Source organism: Eublepharis macularius, chromosome 7, assembly GCF_028583425.1.
Source record: "Eublepharis macularius isolate TG4126 chromosome 7, MPM_Emac_v1.0, whole genome shotgun sequence".
Classification (NCBI taxonomy): domain Eukaryota; kingdom Metazoa; phylum Chordata; class Lepidosauria; order Squamata; family Eublepharidae; genus Eublepharis; species Eublepharis macularius.
In genome coordinates, this window is record NC_072796.1 from 36,792,710 (window position 1) to 36,811,233 (window position 18,524).

Here is an 18,524-nt window from a genome sequence, read left to right on the forward strand (position 1 = left end):
ATCCTCATAAAAAACCCTATGAGGTAGATTTGATAGAAAATATCACATAGACATGTTAAGTCTGTAGCAGGAAAATAAAAAATAGTGGCAATTTAAATACTAATAAAATTTATTCCAGAATAAACGATTAAAAGGTTATTCAGCAGATTAGAGCCATCATGCCAGGTTTTACTCTCTCTCTCTCTCTCTCTCTCTCTCTCTCTCTCACACACACACACACACACACACACACACACACACCTTTCTGTTGTTTATATATAAGGCCTGATGAATGAACACTTCACATATCTGATGAAGTGAGCTCTGAATCATGAAAGCTTATTCTGGCTAGAAGGTACCACTGGACTTCTGTTTCAATGTTACATTGTTAGATTTATGGTAGAGAAGGGATCCAACATTTTATATACAGAAATCCATGACCAGCAAACTTGTCTTTTGACTCTGCTTTTCACAAAAGCAATAAAGCTATCTGAAGCAATTAAGTAAAATCATCAACATATTTAATCGCAGTCATCTGTAAAAGAAAATACTTACAAATTCTGTGAGGGTGAATCAGCAGCCGGGATGCAGAGATACTTCACTCCCTGTATAAGCAGATTTTTAAATTGGGGGGGGGGTAGAAAAGAAAGGTGTGTTATAAACAAATATTCAAGAATTAGAACCAAGTTCTGCCCTGGCTTTTTTGTTGCTCCACAGAATGCAACAAAGATGTGCCATTTTAAGATTTTGTTCTGTCCACTATGTAATACAAAATATTTTCACGTCTGGCTGAATTTCTACCAAGGGCAGTCATTGTACTCATCTTTTTGAATTATATTTATCACTTAAAATGTCTTATTTATTCAAATGCTATACTTTGCTAAAGTGCTACTTCATGCATACTTCTTGCTTTCTTAAAATGAGTGTAGAGAAATATGTTTGCGTGTACAAGTGGTGAAACCTGCTGTATCATTTTCAGTGCTATATTTAATTGTTTTGTTTAACCAAACTGTAGCGTGGGTATTTTTTAATAGACATTTTCACTCTGAAGATTACTGCAGTGGTATGTTGAAGTTTCACCACTTTCCAGTAGGATATACTCACTTTTTTAGTCAATTATCACCAAAGTAATTTAAAACAGCACAGCAAGTGTTAAAAACATATGCTTCAGAAAAGAGAGGAAAACATTGTAAGAACCCCTTCTTGGATGAAAACAGCAAATAGTTTCTAAAAGGAGCCAGCCAGAGGCTTTGAAATTCACATGATGGGGATGGCCATTTGTCTTCTACATCTAGAACTCAAGTGGTAGACTGCCTCTGAACAGGAAGGCCCCATTTAGTCATCATGACTACCGCTTACAGAGCTCAGTAAGAAATTCTTACAAATACAACGGCCTGTATCCTCCTTGCTCCTCTAAGCTAAGTATGAAGCCTTCCTCTGCCCTTGAAGAACCTTCCTTCCTCTTCAGAGCCTCTTCCCTGAGCGGAAGGCAGGAAAAAGGCTTCAAACCTGGCTGAGCAGAGGTGAGGGATACAAGCCAATTCAAGTTGCTTTAAAAGGATTCTGTATTTTTGAGTAAAAGAGGAACACTTTTTTTAGCACTACTTAATTTTTCATTACAGATTTAGTTTTTATCTAAACGTAGTGCTTTAAAAACAAAAGATACAATTACTAACAGGATCAAGTCAATTGTTGAACTCAGTTATGTGAAAAGTAAAAAAGGAAGCTCAGTACTGTAATATAACCTCTGCAGTCATGCCCAAGCAAGAACAGCATTCTTCCTGTGCACACACCCTCACACAGACATCTAAGAATTGTCCCAAAGCAACCGCTAACCAAAGCAGAACAATTCATGTCAACAAGCCACAATTAAGAGTCCTCAAAGAAAAACTTCTACATAAGAACCAAATCAGACTTAGCTGCTGGTTTCACAAAGCAAAATTTATGGGGTGAGGGGGAGAGGGTGAAATTGAAATCTGTACAAAGCAGAAAAATGATCAAAAGGACAAAGGAAAAGAGAGGTGAAAATAAACACACACACAACACACACGTCATCAGTACAATGTACCAGCTCTGAATACATAGGCAGCAGAATGAAGAAGCCCTGACCTGGCTAGCCCAGGCAACCCTGATCTTGGCAGATCTCAGAAGCTAAGCAGGGCCAGCCTTGGCTAGTAATTGAATGGGAGACCTCCAGAAAAAAGCAGGGTTGTTATGCAAAGGCAGAAAATGGCAAACTACCTCTGTTAGGGCCAAACTACAAGTGGCGAATGACACAGGTTGGACACTTGTCAGCTTCCCTCAAGTTCTGATGGGAAATGTAGGCAGCTTGGCAGAATGTTGGACAAGTGACAGTTTAAAAGTCCATTGGACAGCAGTTGGAGAGCCAAGCTGCAAGACCAGGACACCTACATTTCCCATCAAAACTTGAGGGAAGCTGACAAATGTCCAACCTGTGTCATTTCTCACTTATAACTTGGCCTTGAGTCTCTTGCCTTGAAAACCCCAGCAGGAGCTGCCATACATCGGCTACGACTGGACAGCACTCTCCACAACCAGAATGAAGGAGCCCCACAGTCTCCATCTGGCATTTGAACCAGTGCCAAGAGACTTGCCATTTGCAAGGGAATGGTACAATTTTTAAAAAACAAAACATTTAATTTAGCTGAAGTCTGCAATGACTCTTCCCAAAGACATACATCATTTAGCCAGAGAGAGAGACAGCTTAAACAGTAGAGAAGTACCTAAGATTCTGGCTATGTATTCCTTCAGAGAGCAACTCTTTCCTGCTTCCAAAAAACTCTTTGGACTATTAGACCAGTGTTTTTCAACCTTTTTTGTGCAAAGGCACACTTTTTTCATGTAAAAAATCACGAGGCACACCACCATTAGAAAATGTTAAAAAAATTTAACTCTGTGCCTATATTGACTATATATAAAGTAATTCTCTTGAATAGGAATCAAATAAACACAAAGAAATTATTTTATAATTACTTTATTATGAAATAATAATACTTTATTTTATAATTGTTCATATTTCTGTTTACTTATTATCAAAATGAACACAAAAGAAATCAAATAAACACAAAGAAATTTTCTGATTACTTATTCAGTGTGAAACCTGGGCCTGTTTGGCTGAACACAAAGATGATATTCTGGCAGGAATCGAAGAAAGACACACACGTAGCTCTTCGTCAACAGCTCTCAGTCTCTCTCTGTCTTTAGTTTTCATAGCAATCAGGCTTGAAAAGCTCATCTCACACAGATATGTAGTGGAAAATGGGAGCAATGTCAAAATAGCTTTGTTTGCCAGAACGGGGAACTCCTTGGCAGTATCCAACCAAAAACTGTCCAAAGGTAGATCAGCAAATCTTAGCTTGAAACCACGATTTTGTCTCAGTTCAGTTAGTTCCTCCTGCTCCTGTAAAGTCATGTCCTTTCCACCAACTGATGCTGAGCTATAGGGGTCCCTAACCCAGTCAAGGCATTCAGTGGAGACTGAAGAGAAATAAAATGACAACTTCTCCTCGAGAGTTTTTAAATGTTTAACTATTATCTCACACAGTGCAGCAGTGTGAACGCCTTGCCATTGCTTGGTGAGTGTGAACATTTCAAGATTGCCACTTTCCACGTGTTGATGCCAGAGTTGCACCTTTGAACGGAATCCATTTATTTTATCTGTACTTGTAAGCAGGTTTTCATTTCGGCCTTGCATTCATGTGTTCAGTTCATTCAGATGATGAAAAATATCTGCCAGGTATGTCAGCCTTGCACACCACTCATCACTTGCAAGCAGCTTTGCGTAATCTGACCTCTCATTTGTCAGAAACACTTTAACTTCCTCCCGCAGCTCATACACACGAACCAAGACCTTGCCACGCGACAACCACCGGACCTCCGTATGAAACAGCAAGGTTTTATGCTTCGCTCCCATCTCCTCACACAAAGCTGCAAACATGCGACTTTTCACGGGTCGTGACTTTACAAAGTTTACCATGCGCACAACATCATCCAACACAGGAACTAGGTCTGCTGGTAAAGTCTTGGCTACGAGGGCCTCACGGTGTAAAAAACAATGCGTAACAATCACATCTGGATTTCTTTCCTTCACTCTGCTCACAAAGCCTTTGGTGCGCCCGACCATGGCTGCAGCTCCATCGGTGCAGACACTTGTGCAGTTTTCCCACTTAAGTCCTCCTTGTTCAAGGTATTCTGATGTGACCCGAAAAATTTCTTCTGTTGTTTTTTCTGGCAATGCCTTGCAAAAAAAGAAGTTTTCTCTAATTGCATCACCATCCACAAAACGCACATTGGCCAAGAGTTGAGCATGTCCACTGATATCAGTAGACTCGTCAAGTTGCAATGCAAATTTCTCACTGATACGGATCTTTTCCAAAACCACACTTTCGATGTCTGCAGACATGTCATTAATACGTCTGGAAATTGTGTTGTCTGAGAGAGGGACTTTGGCTATTTCCTTAGCTGCTTCAGGTCCGAGCATCTCCTCTACAATAGCTTTGCAGGCGGGAAGTATTAATTTCTCTGCCACAGTGTGCGACTTTTTGGACTTGGCTATAAGTTCAGCAACTTGATAGCTAGCTTTAAGAGCTCTTTCATTTACCTTTGTGGTTTTTCTCATGAAAGTTGCCTGTTTCTCCGTGTTTTCACACAGACGAACAAAAAAGTCCGCATTCTTGTTTTGAAGCGAAGGGTGTTTCGTTTGGAGATGGCGTTTAAGTTTACTTGGGACCATAGCACTGTTAGATAGCTTTTCACCACACACCACGCACCGTGGAGTTGGTTTCTTTGCATCTCCGGTGAAAGTAAATCCAAATGAAATATAGCTTTCGCTATATTGCCTTGTGCCAGAGAATTTGCTTGAGCTAACCATCTTTGCTTTCTTTTGATCCCCACTCATACTTGGGCTCTCATCTTGCTCCGAATTTTGTTCAGAGTCCAGTTCTTTCCTTTTCAAAAACTTGTCCATCACTGCAGTATCTGCTCCTGTCTCACTGTCACTCAGTACTTACTGCGCTTGTCTCCTCCAGATAGCTGCTGTCCATCACACTCAGCGCTCTTCTGCTCATGTCTCCTCCAGATCCATCACTCAGCGCTTTTCTGTGCTGCGTCCGCGATAATCCTCCAGAGTCCAGATCCATCGGCGCTCTTCTGTGCATCGACGATCTACTGCGATGTCTCCTCCTGTCTATTTGAATCTAATGATTGGTCTATTTGTGAGCCGAAGCCGCATGTTACGGATGAAATTGGAATTTTTCCCACGGCACACCAGACAATGTCTCACGGCACACTAGTGTGCCACGGCACAGTGGTTGAAAAACGCTGTATTAGACCAACAGGCCTTTAAATAAAATGAAATTAAATATTTACCCCTCCCAGTTCTGAAAAGTCTTGAAAGCTTTTTCTACAGAAGAGCATAGAGTGCACTGTAACCCAAAATATTAAAAAGTAGACACTGGGCATTCCAATTCAATCATTTAGTCAAAATCTCACCCAGCAGGGTCACTGCTTAAACTTTAAAATATATATATATATGTAGAAAGAAAAGGAAAGAAAACAAACCAAACTCTATACATAAGCTTCTACAAAAGGTCTCCAGATGTCTAAAAATAAGTCCGTATGATATGCTCAAATGCTGATAAGTTTATAAGGTCCTCAATCCAATGAATTATGGGAAGTGGGATTTTGTCTTTCCAGTGCTGTGATATAGGTCTTTTAGCAACTGCTTAAACCTAAGACCCTGTAGTGCCTACCTCCCAGTTCCTTTCCACAACTCTTCTTACCAGGGCCCTTTTCACACTACATACCTGCTTCCAGAACATCGCAAAATGCAGCGGAAAAAACGCAAAAGATCACGTCTTCTCACGAGAGTTTTGCACGATGTCGCGCAAAACTCGCACGATGTCACGCAAAACTCTCGCGAGAAGACGCTATCTTCCATGGTTTTTTGGGCTGCGTTTTGCGATTTTCTGGAAGCAGGTATGTAGTGTGAAAAGGGCCCAGGGCTGGTGCAAGGTATTTTATTGCCCCAGTCAAGGGATACTTACCACCATCAGTTTGGCAAGGACCTGGCTGACATCAGCAGAGACCCTGGAGGGAGGGGGATACCTATTACCAGCTGTACACTGATGGCTGGAAGTGAGCTGAACCTCTGTGGTGGATAGAAAAGCTCTTCCTTGTGCCATCCAAAGCAGCTGCTTGGGTGACTTGGCCAAGAACTGGCCTGAACCTTACACTCACTAAGCCTCCTGACCCCCCATTTGACTGCAATTTTACCTCTTTCATCTCCTCCCGCCTTCTTTTAGCTTGGAACAGGATTAGCCGATTGACCCATTTTGTTTTTTCCCTCCCCTTTCTCATCCTCCTGGCCCCTTCGATCATTGAATAACTATAAATGAGCCTGGAATACCTTTTCCTTGCAAGGCAGTGCCGCTCCTCCTTCCAATCCCCCCTCTAAATCTACTTCACCAACACTTTTCTACAAATGTCCCAGATCATCAGATCTCTCATTAACCTGACAATATCCTAGACGCAGACACCCTCTGTTCTATCCAATTGATTAAAAGATGGGCCCTGATGAGACAACGGCAAACTTTTGCACATAGAAAATGACTGTTTCACAGAACTCTTTTTCTGCTTCTTCAAATTCTTTAGGCCAGTGTTTTGATCTGACATATCCATTATAACTCTTCCTCTCTCTATAAATATATCAATAGGTTCTTAATAGTGCTATCCAAAGAAGAGGTAGATCCTTCTAAATTCATTTAAATCAATGGGCCTAGAAGGGTGTAACTCTGCTTAGGATAGCACTCTAAAACTAGCATTTGCGGGGAAGCTATTCACACACACCCCTCCAAAATGTGAAATTTGATCAATGCCATCTACAATTCCAAGTAGCAGAACACCCTTTGCACATAACATGACTTTTTGTGTAATAATGTTTCTCCAAATTGTCTGATTATTTTGTTGGGAACTGCATGTTATGAACCAGGCATGGGGTTTCTAAATCAGGTATACCTTTTAGTGCTAGTGCACTAAATCAGTGGAGGGGATGGAGGGATTTAACCTTCTCTTACCTGCTGATCGTCCTTACAAACCTCCTCTTCTCCAACTGTTTTTAAAGTATTTTCTCACTAGTTGTGCTAGAGAGCCAGTTTGGTGTAGTGGTTAAGAGCGCGGGACTCTAATCTGGAGAGCCGGGTTTGATTCCCCATTCCTCCACTTGAAGCCAGCTGGGTGACCTTGGGCTAGTCACAGCTCTCTGGAGCTCTCAGCCTCACCCACCTCACAGGGCATTTGTTGCGGGGATAATAATGGCATACTTTGTAAACTGCTCTGAGTGGGCATTAAGTTGTCCTGAAGGGTGGTATATAAATCAAATGTTGTTGTTGTAAGTAGTAGTAGTAGTATTCAAATTATCTGAAACATAATCAACAATAAGTAGCGATCACATATTATTGATTGGCCTTGCTAAGCTGATACAGGTTTCCACCAGAGACCTAAGTATCAACCAGATATCAGTGTAATATGTACGCTGTTCCAAGTAGTGTCTATTATAATTATTATTATAATTATTATTATTATAATTATAGAAAGTTGTAAACAAGATGATTGCATGGAAAAGCAGCTGCGAGGGCATTTTGAAGGGGAAATGTGATAGATACAGGAAGGGTTATGCAACCCCTTCCCACCTGCCAGTTTTCGAATACAGGTGTTCATGCTTCCCTCAGTTTACACTGACCTGCATACCTAGGATTGGATTAAGCCAGGTTTTTTCCCATTCATTCTCACCTATATCCTTATTACAGCACTCATCCTACATAGTTTTTGTTCATGCAGTTCCTAAAGATTCCCAGCATAGCTTTTCGGGGGATCAATTGAGAACCTGTTCCCTTTTTCACCAGTGGAAAAGCTGACTGGATAAAGCTCATAGATTTGCTGGGTTTTACACTTCATATAAACACAAGAAGCTGCCTTATCCTGAATCAGACCACTGGTCTACCAAAGTCAGTATTGTCTACCATGACTCACAGCCTCTCTTCAGAGTCTCAGGTAGGAGTATTTCATATCCCCTACTTACCTGATTCTTTTTAACTGGATATGCCAAGAATTGAACCTGGGACCTTTTGCACACAAAACAGATGCTTTACTACACAGCCATTCTAAAAATCCTGGTTTCTGACACGGGCTATCCCCAATCAAGCGAAATATCAGACACTTGTTTTTTCTGACAACATTAACAAAATTCAATCAAATTATTACCATTACGATTGATATCTATTTGTGCATCCATTGGATAAAAATGGCATAAAGGAAGTAAACAAATCAGACATGCCAGCAACAACAGGCAAAAGGGAATAATGACAAGGATGTACCCCCCAAAAAATGAAAATGGTGAATGTGTTCACCCCTATTTTGCACAATCTGGGTACACTTGAAGAACTAAGCACATGCAGACCTAATCAATGCCTATATAGAAGGCTGCTGAGACCTCCTTTGAACTTTCAAAAGGAAGAGTGGAAGAAGTCTCCAAGCATGGCATGCATCCACTGGGAAGTCACTGGGCAAGGATGGTTTCACACTCCTTTCCAGTTCAGCGTAGGAATTTTCTAAGCTTTGCAGTGGTACAGGAGTAAAATTGATCGGTAGGCTGTGCTGACCTCTAGGAAAGAGCCAAATCTTAGAATACATTGATCAAGGATGCTGATAATATATCTGAAGCATCAACAGATGGAGAGACACAATTAAAGAGATAAAGGTGCCAACCACACTCAGTCTTGATGGCCATTTGCCCAAATTCCAGTGCATCTGCCAGAATGGGAAGCCAGTACTAATAAATTCATTTTCTTCTCAGTTTTCTATTTCAGCAGGCAAGAGTAACCACAGAGACAAGCCTTTTATTTCTCTTAGGCCCTGAAAGTCAAGAGAACAGTTAAACCGATACAAAGGGAGAGTTAACAAAACTAGCGCAAGTATTCTGATTTCAAGATAGTCAAAGCTGAAAGAAGCAAGAGTTCAACAGGATTTTCTAACCCTCACTCTGACTACAGAAACAACCGTTTCGTTGGTACCCTGTACATGGGCCAAGGAAATCTAAGCTGGGCATCATGGCTTACTGGTCCAAATAAGGACCACTCCTTATAGTTGCATGGGTACATTTTAAAAGATACACTAATTTCAAATTTTTCAAAAACTTCAAGCTTTGGGGGGAACATTCCAGTTAACCGTGGATACAACAGTAAATATTTTAAACCCATTAATCTGTTGGTGATGCTGGCTATAAAGAATATGGAAAATAATAACGCATACAATTAAATATTATATTATTATAAAAATTATTCTAAATTATGGTATGAAAACCTTTGCAAAACAAAAACAATTTATAGCATTTTGGAAATTAAGTAACTACAGATTTAGTCACAAGATAATTCAAATTATATGGCATACATTTCTGGGACAGTTATCTTTTTAACATACTGGAATTCTAAATATGAGGGTGGAGTTCTGTCATACTTTTTTTAAAAAAAGCTGTAAATGGTAAACTACAGTGAATGTTTTTTTTCCTGTATAGCTTCTCACAATTACTAAATAACATTTAAATGTCGCCAGAGAATACCTTCCGCGTCCCACAGAGACTTTCTTCTTTATTCCCTTTTACTGCTGTTATTTCTTTTCGTTTTCTTTTAAAGAAAAAGGCATCAGAAAATCTTAGTGTCAAACGTTCACAGTAGCAATTTGAAACATTCATGTGGTTCTCAGTTCGAACAGCACATAGAAAAAAAATTACTATGGACAATCACAAGAGTAATAGAAAGAAAACGGAGTAAAGTCAAACCAAGACCAACTGTAGTTTCTTTACTTCAAATGATCTCAGAAAACATGACTATATTGTTTTATTTGGTGAGGGTTTTCTCCCTAGTGTTAAGATACATCGTGTCATCTCAAAGAACATTCCTCAATTTCCTCTACCTAGCAATCACTAAATGTGTGCTAACCATACCATTTAAAGTTAACTGTTTTAAAATCCAGCAGAATTTACTTTCATATAAATATATTTAGGATCAGGGAGTCAGTTTTTTCAAAGGCTATTAAATGAAGTGGCTACAGATATATTTTAATGTCAACGTCTCTGTTAGTGCCAATACCATGATAACTTTTAAATCTAAAGTGACCATCTTTCATACATGCATGAATCATCACTTTAAATTACAGCGTAATAGCCAGGACCTTTTTAGTTATCCGGACTTCACCGCAAACTTCAAGATTGAAAATCATTTTTTTAAGCATTATTTTTGGTGTTTAACTTCTCAGTATTTAAATTTATGTAAATTTTTCAACGATGACTTCCAAGAAATACTTTTTTAAGAGCCAAAAACAAAACCTCAAGCACAGATAATTCTGAAGCCAGATGCAAATAGAAAACCTCGAACACCTGGCAAGTTCTTTCAGGTTAGCCCAAAAAAACCCCCCTCATGTTATTTTGAATTGCCACATCAACAGAAGAGGGATGGAAGCACTTCTTTCGGACCAAGGACATCTCATCAAAACGGCTTATGTAGGAAACAGTTGGTATACAAGATTTCCTCAAGCCTAACTTCAAGAGGTTACCCAGAGTTCTGGCCAGCCCAGCTACAGAACCACTAAACTGTAAAAAAATACCCAGTAATTTGTTTTTTGTCCTTTCAGTTGCTTTAAGGAGCAATCACCCAGTACAGTTTGTACATTCATGACTCATTTTATTCTTGAAAATATTCAAACGTTTCAGCAAGAAATAAAGTCATTATGCCGTTATTTCGTCTTTTAAAAAGTACCCCTCAGACTAGCCCTACAAGATTTACTTAAAAAAGGATTATGCAATATTTTTGAACTGGGAGAATGAATCTAAGGCAGATGTGGAGTCTTGACTGTAGTGAAGCAGTATTTAGCAGCAACTGAATCACCCACTTCAGAATGTTTGCTTGAAAAATAAGCCAGGCAAAATTTAGAGCCACTTATATTGAAATCATTTTACCAACTCGTATATTTGTAGACTCCTAGTGCAGATTCTTAATAGGAAAGTCAGCAGCAGCTTTAGGGCTCCAGTAATAAGCTCTAAAAGGAAACTTCTTCAGATTAGTTAGTTAAAAGGTAAATTTACCCAAATCTAATGCTTCTCCCCTCCTGATAGAATCAGGATTTTCTACAGGCTTTTCTCTCAGAATTTCATTGAGAACATCATAGACCCAAATGCCACATGCTGAAGACAGAAAAGACGGAATAACTACAGTCATCTAGGAGAAGAGGATTAAAATCCAAGCAATCATAATATCTCAACAAAATTCTATGTCGTATTGCAAATAGAACACTTTGAAACATAAAAAGAAGTGTTATTTTAGAAGTCTATACTACTTTACCCATGAATCTCAATCTGACATTAAATTCAAGACATGATTCAAAATTCTGATGACATCTATAGCAGGATTAGTCAGAATGAACAGCAGTTTGCAAGAGTTTAAACTATAATTAGTACCTAATAAAATCAACTGTTTTCTAGAATTCCCTATTAAAGTGTAGGACATCGAGCACGACACTGAATTGTTTGGTAGATGGAATGCACCCAGACTAGTAAATCTATGCAATACTGGGTAGGTTATTTTCTAAATGCATATGGGACTACCCTACCAGCTGCATATGCACTTTATTTTTAGATGCCCTGGAAACTTTTTTTCTTTTCCTAGCATTGGATTCCCCCCCCCCCAAAAAAAAATTTCATAAAACATACATAAAGATGTAACCCAAATAGCCATAATTTCATAAAACATACATAAAGATGTAACCCAAATAGCATCTTCATTCACAAGTGTTAATCAGAGAGCACCTGCAACTTGAAAATGTTATGTCCCAAAGGCCTTTTTTTGGAATTCCTGTTTGACATGAATAACCTGGGAAATGATCCACCTCTAAATGGAAAAAATGACTCCAGTTTGGAGTTTGAATGTCTCCAGATCGCATCTCATTGCCTTTACCACTGATCATTACAGAAAATTCAGGGTGTCAGCAACCTCAAGTTACCCATGAACTAATTCACAGCACTTGTTGGGAAAGGGCTGAGATACCTCTTATTCTGATTGGTTCAAAGAGTTTAGGACACAGCTCTCATATTCAAATTAACATATTATAAGAGAAGCTATTAATGGATAACCACTGAAAAACTTATTGAAGACAATGATCATGAATGTCTGGAATCCATTTCAGGACAGGGTTTGTCCAGCTGTGTTTTTTCTAGCAGTGCAATCTTTAGAGGGTTTTTTTTCCTATATTGCCTAACGAATTAACAACAAAAAAAGAAAACTCAGTATAATTTACATATTAGTTTCTCATATATATTTTTGTCTGGAACAATGTCTTTGAAGTATCACTATCATTTCTAGTTTACCTTGACTACAATTCATCCACTTAACTAGTCCTAAATAAAGTGCCCAAGAAACAATATCACAGAAGTATTTCTCCACACTATTCCTTGAAAATGTGTTTGCAAAAACGCTGCACAAAGATTAACATGCTGCCATGAACTACCCAAACAATATATATTATGACACATTTAACTGTCAAACCAGCTTGTAAACAAGAGAAACCTTTGGTCATCCCATTGGGAAGCATCTCCGAATTCTTCAGGCTACCTCTCTACCAGCTAAAATATTTTTATTGAATTCTGTCAGCCGAATCCCATCTTAAAGGTAATAAGTCAAGGAACACTGGCAGAATATCATGCCATGTTTTTCTCTGTTTTCAAGAAGCAGTAAATGAAAATCCAATAAAAATCAAATCAGGGCAATGTTTTGATTTTCAAAAATGAGAAAGCCTACCAGTGAAAATCGGAACTAATCTGTCCAATTTCTGTTTTGTGCTAACATCAAGGACAACAGACTTGAGTTCAAAAGTAGTTTTCTGCCAGTAGAAGGGGGGATGATTTTTGCCAATTATCCACTCCCATTGTAGACTCTGACCAACCATGCTGATCCTGGGGGTCCCCCGTCCCCCAAGAACAGCATTTAATGGACCCCCATCAAGCTGTAGCTGGAGGGGGAGGGAAAGTTCAGTTCTTCTGGCACCAGTAGCCTTCTGTAAGTGAAAAAGAACTTTTGATTTCAGCCTGAAGTCTTTAAAGGTTTAGTACACAGAACACAAGAGACAAGACTAGTAGTGACTTCATAGCACTTATGGAGATTTTATTTTTACACTTATGGCAGTCATACTGAATAACAGTAAAGTATCGGAAGCCGATAAAGGCAGGAGGGAAATAAGGCCTGCATCCACTCATCATTGGATACTACACTATAAGCTGTGCACAAAAGAAAAAAACAGTTGCCAGTAATTGCTGTAACACAATGGTAGCACAATACCCAGCAATGTGTGGATGGAGCCTATGTGCTAGATTGGGACTCCATGCCCTATTAGGTGAACTTAAATCAAAGATATGTAAGCAAGCATTTTAGTCAGATTGCGGCTGAAGAAATTATAATGACCAGGGTGCCAACCCTTACCTCAAGCATAGGCCTAGCACTATCATGGATTGAAAGAATGTGTGTAATGTTGTTCCGTTTCAGTTGTTCACCGTCACGAGCATCTGTAGCACAAAGAGAGCAAGGAGAAAGATTATAAGCAAAGTCAACGGTATTCAATTTAACCATCACACATCACAAAAAGGATGCAAGTCCAAAGTACACTCTGGCCTTATCAGCCTTGTATGGTTGGGTTATGGACGGAGAAGGAAGACATTCCCTCTTGAATATGCAACCTCAATCCCTAGAGAAAGAAAGCACACTCCCAAAAGTCAACATAAGCACTGATATTATTTAAATTACATTTCTGTTCTTCCTTTCTCAGGGCACCAAGCAAGATTCTGCCCTTCCTCATTTTAGCCTCACAACAATTCTGTGAGGTAGGTTAGGGACAGCAGCTGACCCAACATCCAGCAAGGTGAAAGCCAGATCTCTCCAGGCTTATGTATAACCACACTAACTGGCTAGCCATGAAAACTTGGGTCTAAAGTTCGTTCACAGTTAACTGTCTGTCTGAGCATTGAGAAGAATGGACAAAGCCTTCCTAAAGGGACCAGCCTTACCTGATATTAGAATGGCAGGGACCCATGGGATGGCCTTTTCAGCAACTGAGGTGATCAGAGCTGCTCCATCACTTCAGAACATTCACAGAGTATTAAGACCTTTCTGTTCTGGAAGATCTTTGACAATGTTTTCTAAATGTTTCGCTGAATTTCTCTTAAAAGCCGGCTATCTGACTGACTCAGTTTTGTTTTTAATCTGATGCCAATTTTACTATTTTCCATTCTTGATATGCTGCTTTTATAGGATTCAGTTGGTTCGAGAGTTTTTAATATATATATTTGTATCTAATTTTATTTTTTGTGAACTGCCTTGGTGCCCTTACTGAGAGAAGAGGCAGCCATATGAATAAACAGACATGTGTGCACATGTAGCATTAAATCGTGTGCCTTTAACAGTGGTATGCTTCCTTCAACTATATGGCTGAAAGCTCCAGGTTGGAAAATTCCTGGAGATTTGGGGGGTTGGGGTTGGGGAGGGACAGGATCTCAGCTGGGTATAACTCCATAGAGTCTACCCTCCAGTACACCCATTTTCTCTAGGCGAACTGATCTCTGTAGGCTGGAGATCAGTTGTAAATCTGGGAGATTTAGATCAGTTGTTGGGAGATTTAGATCAGTCTGGGAGATTTACTTCCAGCTACTGCCTCTCCAGGTCAGGAAAAGTTTCTGAATTTGTAGCAACCTAGGAAGTCTTCGAATACCCACAGTTAGGGGAAAGCTGTTTTGTAGAAGGGAAAATACCAGGCTTTTCCCATTATAAGCTACTAGTACGAGAGAAGCTTTTTGGTTGGTAAATTCTTCTCTGAAATATAGTTGATCTGTTTCTGTAAATTGCTTTTATGTTAAAAAGATTTCCATTTAATGAAACTTAGGTCAAATCCACATTCACCCATTACCCGCATGTTTATCGGATATCTTCCGTTTGCCTCCAATCCGCGATTTTTTCCTCTTCGTTCACATTCCTGCTTCCAATCCGTCTTTCTCGCGCGTCCCTCCGGTCACACGGCCGCTCGAAAACCGCTTTTTTTGGGCAGGACCTTTTTTCCCCGCCCATTTTTTAATTTTTTTTTAGCGCACTTTTCCGTTATTTCGATCTTGCCTTATAAAGAAACATCATTGAAGATAATGATGCCTCTCTTTCCCCCACTGACAGCACTGATGGCTCTCTCCCATTTCTTTTTTGGAAATTGGGAAGCATGTGGGAAGCTTTCGTGGGCATTTCCTATGCAGGACAGTTCAGTGCCTGAATTTTACTGAAGTTTCACTTCCTTGGAGTGTCATTATTTCGATATTTCGTAATTTCGATATTACAGTAAAATAAAATAAAAAAAATAAAAAACAGTTAAAAAGGAAGTTTCGCGAGTCCGTTCTGAGGATGGATTCACCCCAAAATGATTTTTCAAACTACCAGATTTGATTCAGAAACAGCATAATCAATAAATCCAATGCTCTGAAGTCCAAAACAGTCTTTTGCAGACTACGGAGCACTTGCAAGTTGAATCAGCCAATAGGAACTCTCGGAACGGCCGGAGAGACAGGAAGGGGGGTGGTTTTTAAAAAAAACCGCGTAAATTGCGCATTGGCCTGTTCACGGCCACCGTGAAACTCCCGTTGAAAACCTGTGACCACATATTCAGGAGAAATGCGAATGAAATGCGTCTGTTTAATGAGGTAATGTGACTGGCACTCGGGATTGCATGGGGAATGCGGGGAACATGCGACTTAGAATGAGTAATGTGGATTTGCCCTTATTTGTGAACTATTACAACCAAACAGCACTGCCCTCAAATATCCAGATGAAGACCAACTGTGAGCTAAAAATTCTTCCTTCAGCTTATATTACTGAAGTTAGGTACAGAAGAGGTTAATTCTAAGAAAGTTAGAAACTTTAGAGGACTCTACTGTAAGAGGTGAGATGATCTTCCAATTCTGAGTCACAACTTTTGAAATTTAAGAAGAAACAAATGATATAAAACAAGAGTCCCCAATGTGGTGCCTGCCTACACTTGTCCTGGTGCCCACTGAGTGCTTTTAGAAAGTGGGTGGGCCAAGTGGAGCTTTTGGTCAGTAGGGATTCCGACTGGCCCCTGGATCGGCCGTACAGGTTTTTAAAACTGATGTTTCAGCAGCAGCTGCCAACACAGCGTTAGCTTTATTCTCTCTCACTCCTCTTTCCCAATGTATTTTTAAAAATTACCACTCTTCTTCCCTGCACTTGGGTTTCCTCTGTATGCAAGTGTGTGTATTGCCTCCTGCAACAGCCATTGTGTGGTTGCTCTCACTACCATGTGTAAGAATTCCAAAGATGCCCATGGTTGGGGACTCCTCATATAATTTTCTTTCTTTGATTAATTTTTTTTGAAAATAAGTTTCCTTTAAGTAAATTCTGGCATTAAAAGTAATTCTAAAAAGAGCAGTTAATAAAGGACTGGATCCTACAATGCATGAGTATATAGACACTTGTGATGCAGATCTTTCCCAGCTCCCATTCTCCATGCGGCCCTCACCCCCAGACCTCCATAACACAGGACCCCCTTGGGGTATTAGCAATTAAAGTTAAACTGAACCTTTACACCTGAAAGAAGGTCTCAACCCACTTTGGGTCCCGACATGCAAAACGCAAAGTGACATATCCAACTGACACAATGTCAGAAACTCCCAGTCTTGTCAAAGTTGTTACATCTGCAATGCTTTCAAATCAACAGCTAATAACAATGTAGCCAAAGTTAACACTCAAATACAAAATCAGTCAAAACTGCAAATAAAAAGTATATGAAGCTTCTGGAGAAAAGCTGGAGCGGCGGCGTGGTCTGTCCGACAGGTGGCTGGCTTCCAATCTGTTCCGCTCCTTTATTAAGGTATTTCAGTCGATCCTTTTTAAGAACTTTCCAGAGCTATAAATAGTTCATGCCGTAAAGTTACCCATATCAATTCATTCAGTCAGGTGGTAGCTGTAGATCTCTTGGAATTACAACTGATCTCTTGCCGTAGAGATCAGTTCCCCCGGAGAAAATGGCTGCTTTGGAGGGTGGACTCTATGGCATTATACCCGGCCGAGGCTCCTCCTTTCACCAAACTCCATCTTCTCCAGGCTCCACCCCCTCCCCAAATCTCCAGGAATTTACAACCCAGAGCTGACAACCCTAACATCACACCATGAAGGCAAATATGTTTGTAAGGCCAATAGTTAGAGAACTCCAAGTTTATAAATTTAGTTCTTCACAACACAAAAACTCTTCTAAAAGGATCATGACCTAGAGATCATATCTGGTACATCTGAAAGGTCTGTCTTAGGGCTTAGTCAGGTGAGATGGGAAAGGAATTTCAGGCCTCCAACTATAAAATACAAATTTATTTATTTATTTAAATTATTTATAGTTTGCCTTTCTCTCTGAGACTCAAGGCGGACTACATACTGTAAGTTAATGAAACTAACAGCAGGCACATTCAATAAATAATGAAACAGGGTATACAAATGCAAATTTGCAGAGATGGGAAAGCAAGCAAAAATCCGATACAGAACTGAAACAATGCTGAAACAGAATGTAAGTAATTCTAAACTGACATATTAAACGTGAGAATGATTTATTCCCCTCACCAAATAAGATATATTGCAGGCTTTTGCAGCCAGAGGGACGGGGTGTTGGTTAGCCCTACTTGATTTCACTATTCAAAGAAACAAGGGTTGCAGGAGCTGGTTTCATAGAAGGCGAAGGGTTAAATTCCCTCTCCCTTTCCTGCTACGGCCCCGAACAGCACTGAAGCTGCACCAGCCTGCAATTTGCACTCTATGGAAAGAAAGATCTTGGCTGAACTATCTGAGCACTTACATTTTTAGTACAGAATAATAAAGAATAGAAGCTTTCTTTTCAAAGGTTGCCATTTAACATTCCAGTTAGTTTCCAGACATACAACCATCGTATGCCGCCTTATTTTAATTTTTTCTATTTCCCAATAGCTTCCCTGTCAAGCTAATCCAGTAGCCCACCGTGAAAGCTGAGAATAACTGCAGCTTTGCTATCCCCACATATCACATCTACAATGACAACATTTCATAGACCTACTTGACAGAAATGAAGTGGTTAAGAACAGAGGTTACAACGGAGGAAAGCTGCCGGGTTTTATATGAACTGAAGTGCTGACTCACTTTTGAAACCTTTTTGTTCTTGACTCAATTACAGATGAAGAAATTAAGAGAACTAAATTGGGAAACTGATACCCCGTCTTAGTTTCATCGTTCATGTTGGGTGTATCATCAAATTTTGGGCACAAAGTACAGTGTAGAGGCATCCCAATAAAGACTGGTTCAGTGTCACATTCTACAAGCTTCAAATGAAGTTGTGTGCTTCTTTGTGTGTGTGTGTGTGTGTGTGTGTGTGTGTGTTTTCTTATAAACTTCACTTTCACCATATACACAAAGGCA

General features: G+C 39.7%; 1 protein-coding gene across 1 annotated transcript in view; it reads right to left on the bottom strand.

The window, feature by feature from the left end:
* Positions 1-18,524, bottom strand: part of DUSP22 (dual specificity phosphatase 22) — a 47,492-nt gene that overhangs the window by 15,083 nt on the left and 13,885 nt on the right. Inside the window, exons 3-4 of the mRNA XM_054985627.1 lie at positions 13,521-13,603; positions 535-584 (exon numbers count right to left, since the gene is read on the bottom strand). Of these exons, the coding sequence (XP_054841602.1) occupies positions 535-584; positions 13,521-13,603 (133 nt within the window). The remainder of the gene's footprint in view (positions 1-534; positions 585-13,520; positions 13,604-18,524) is intronic.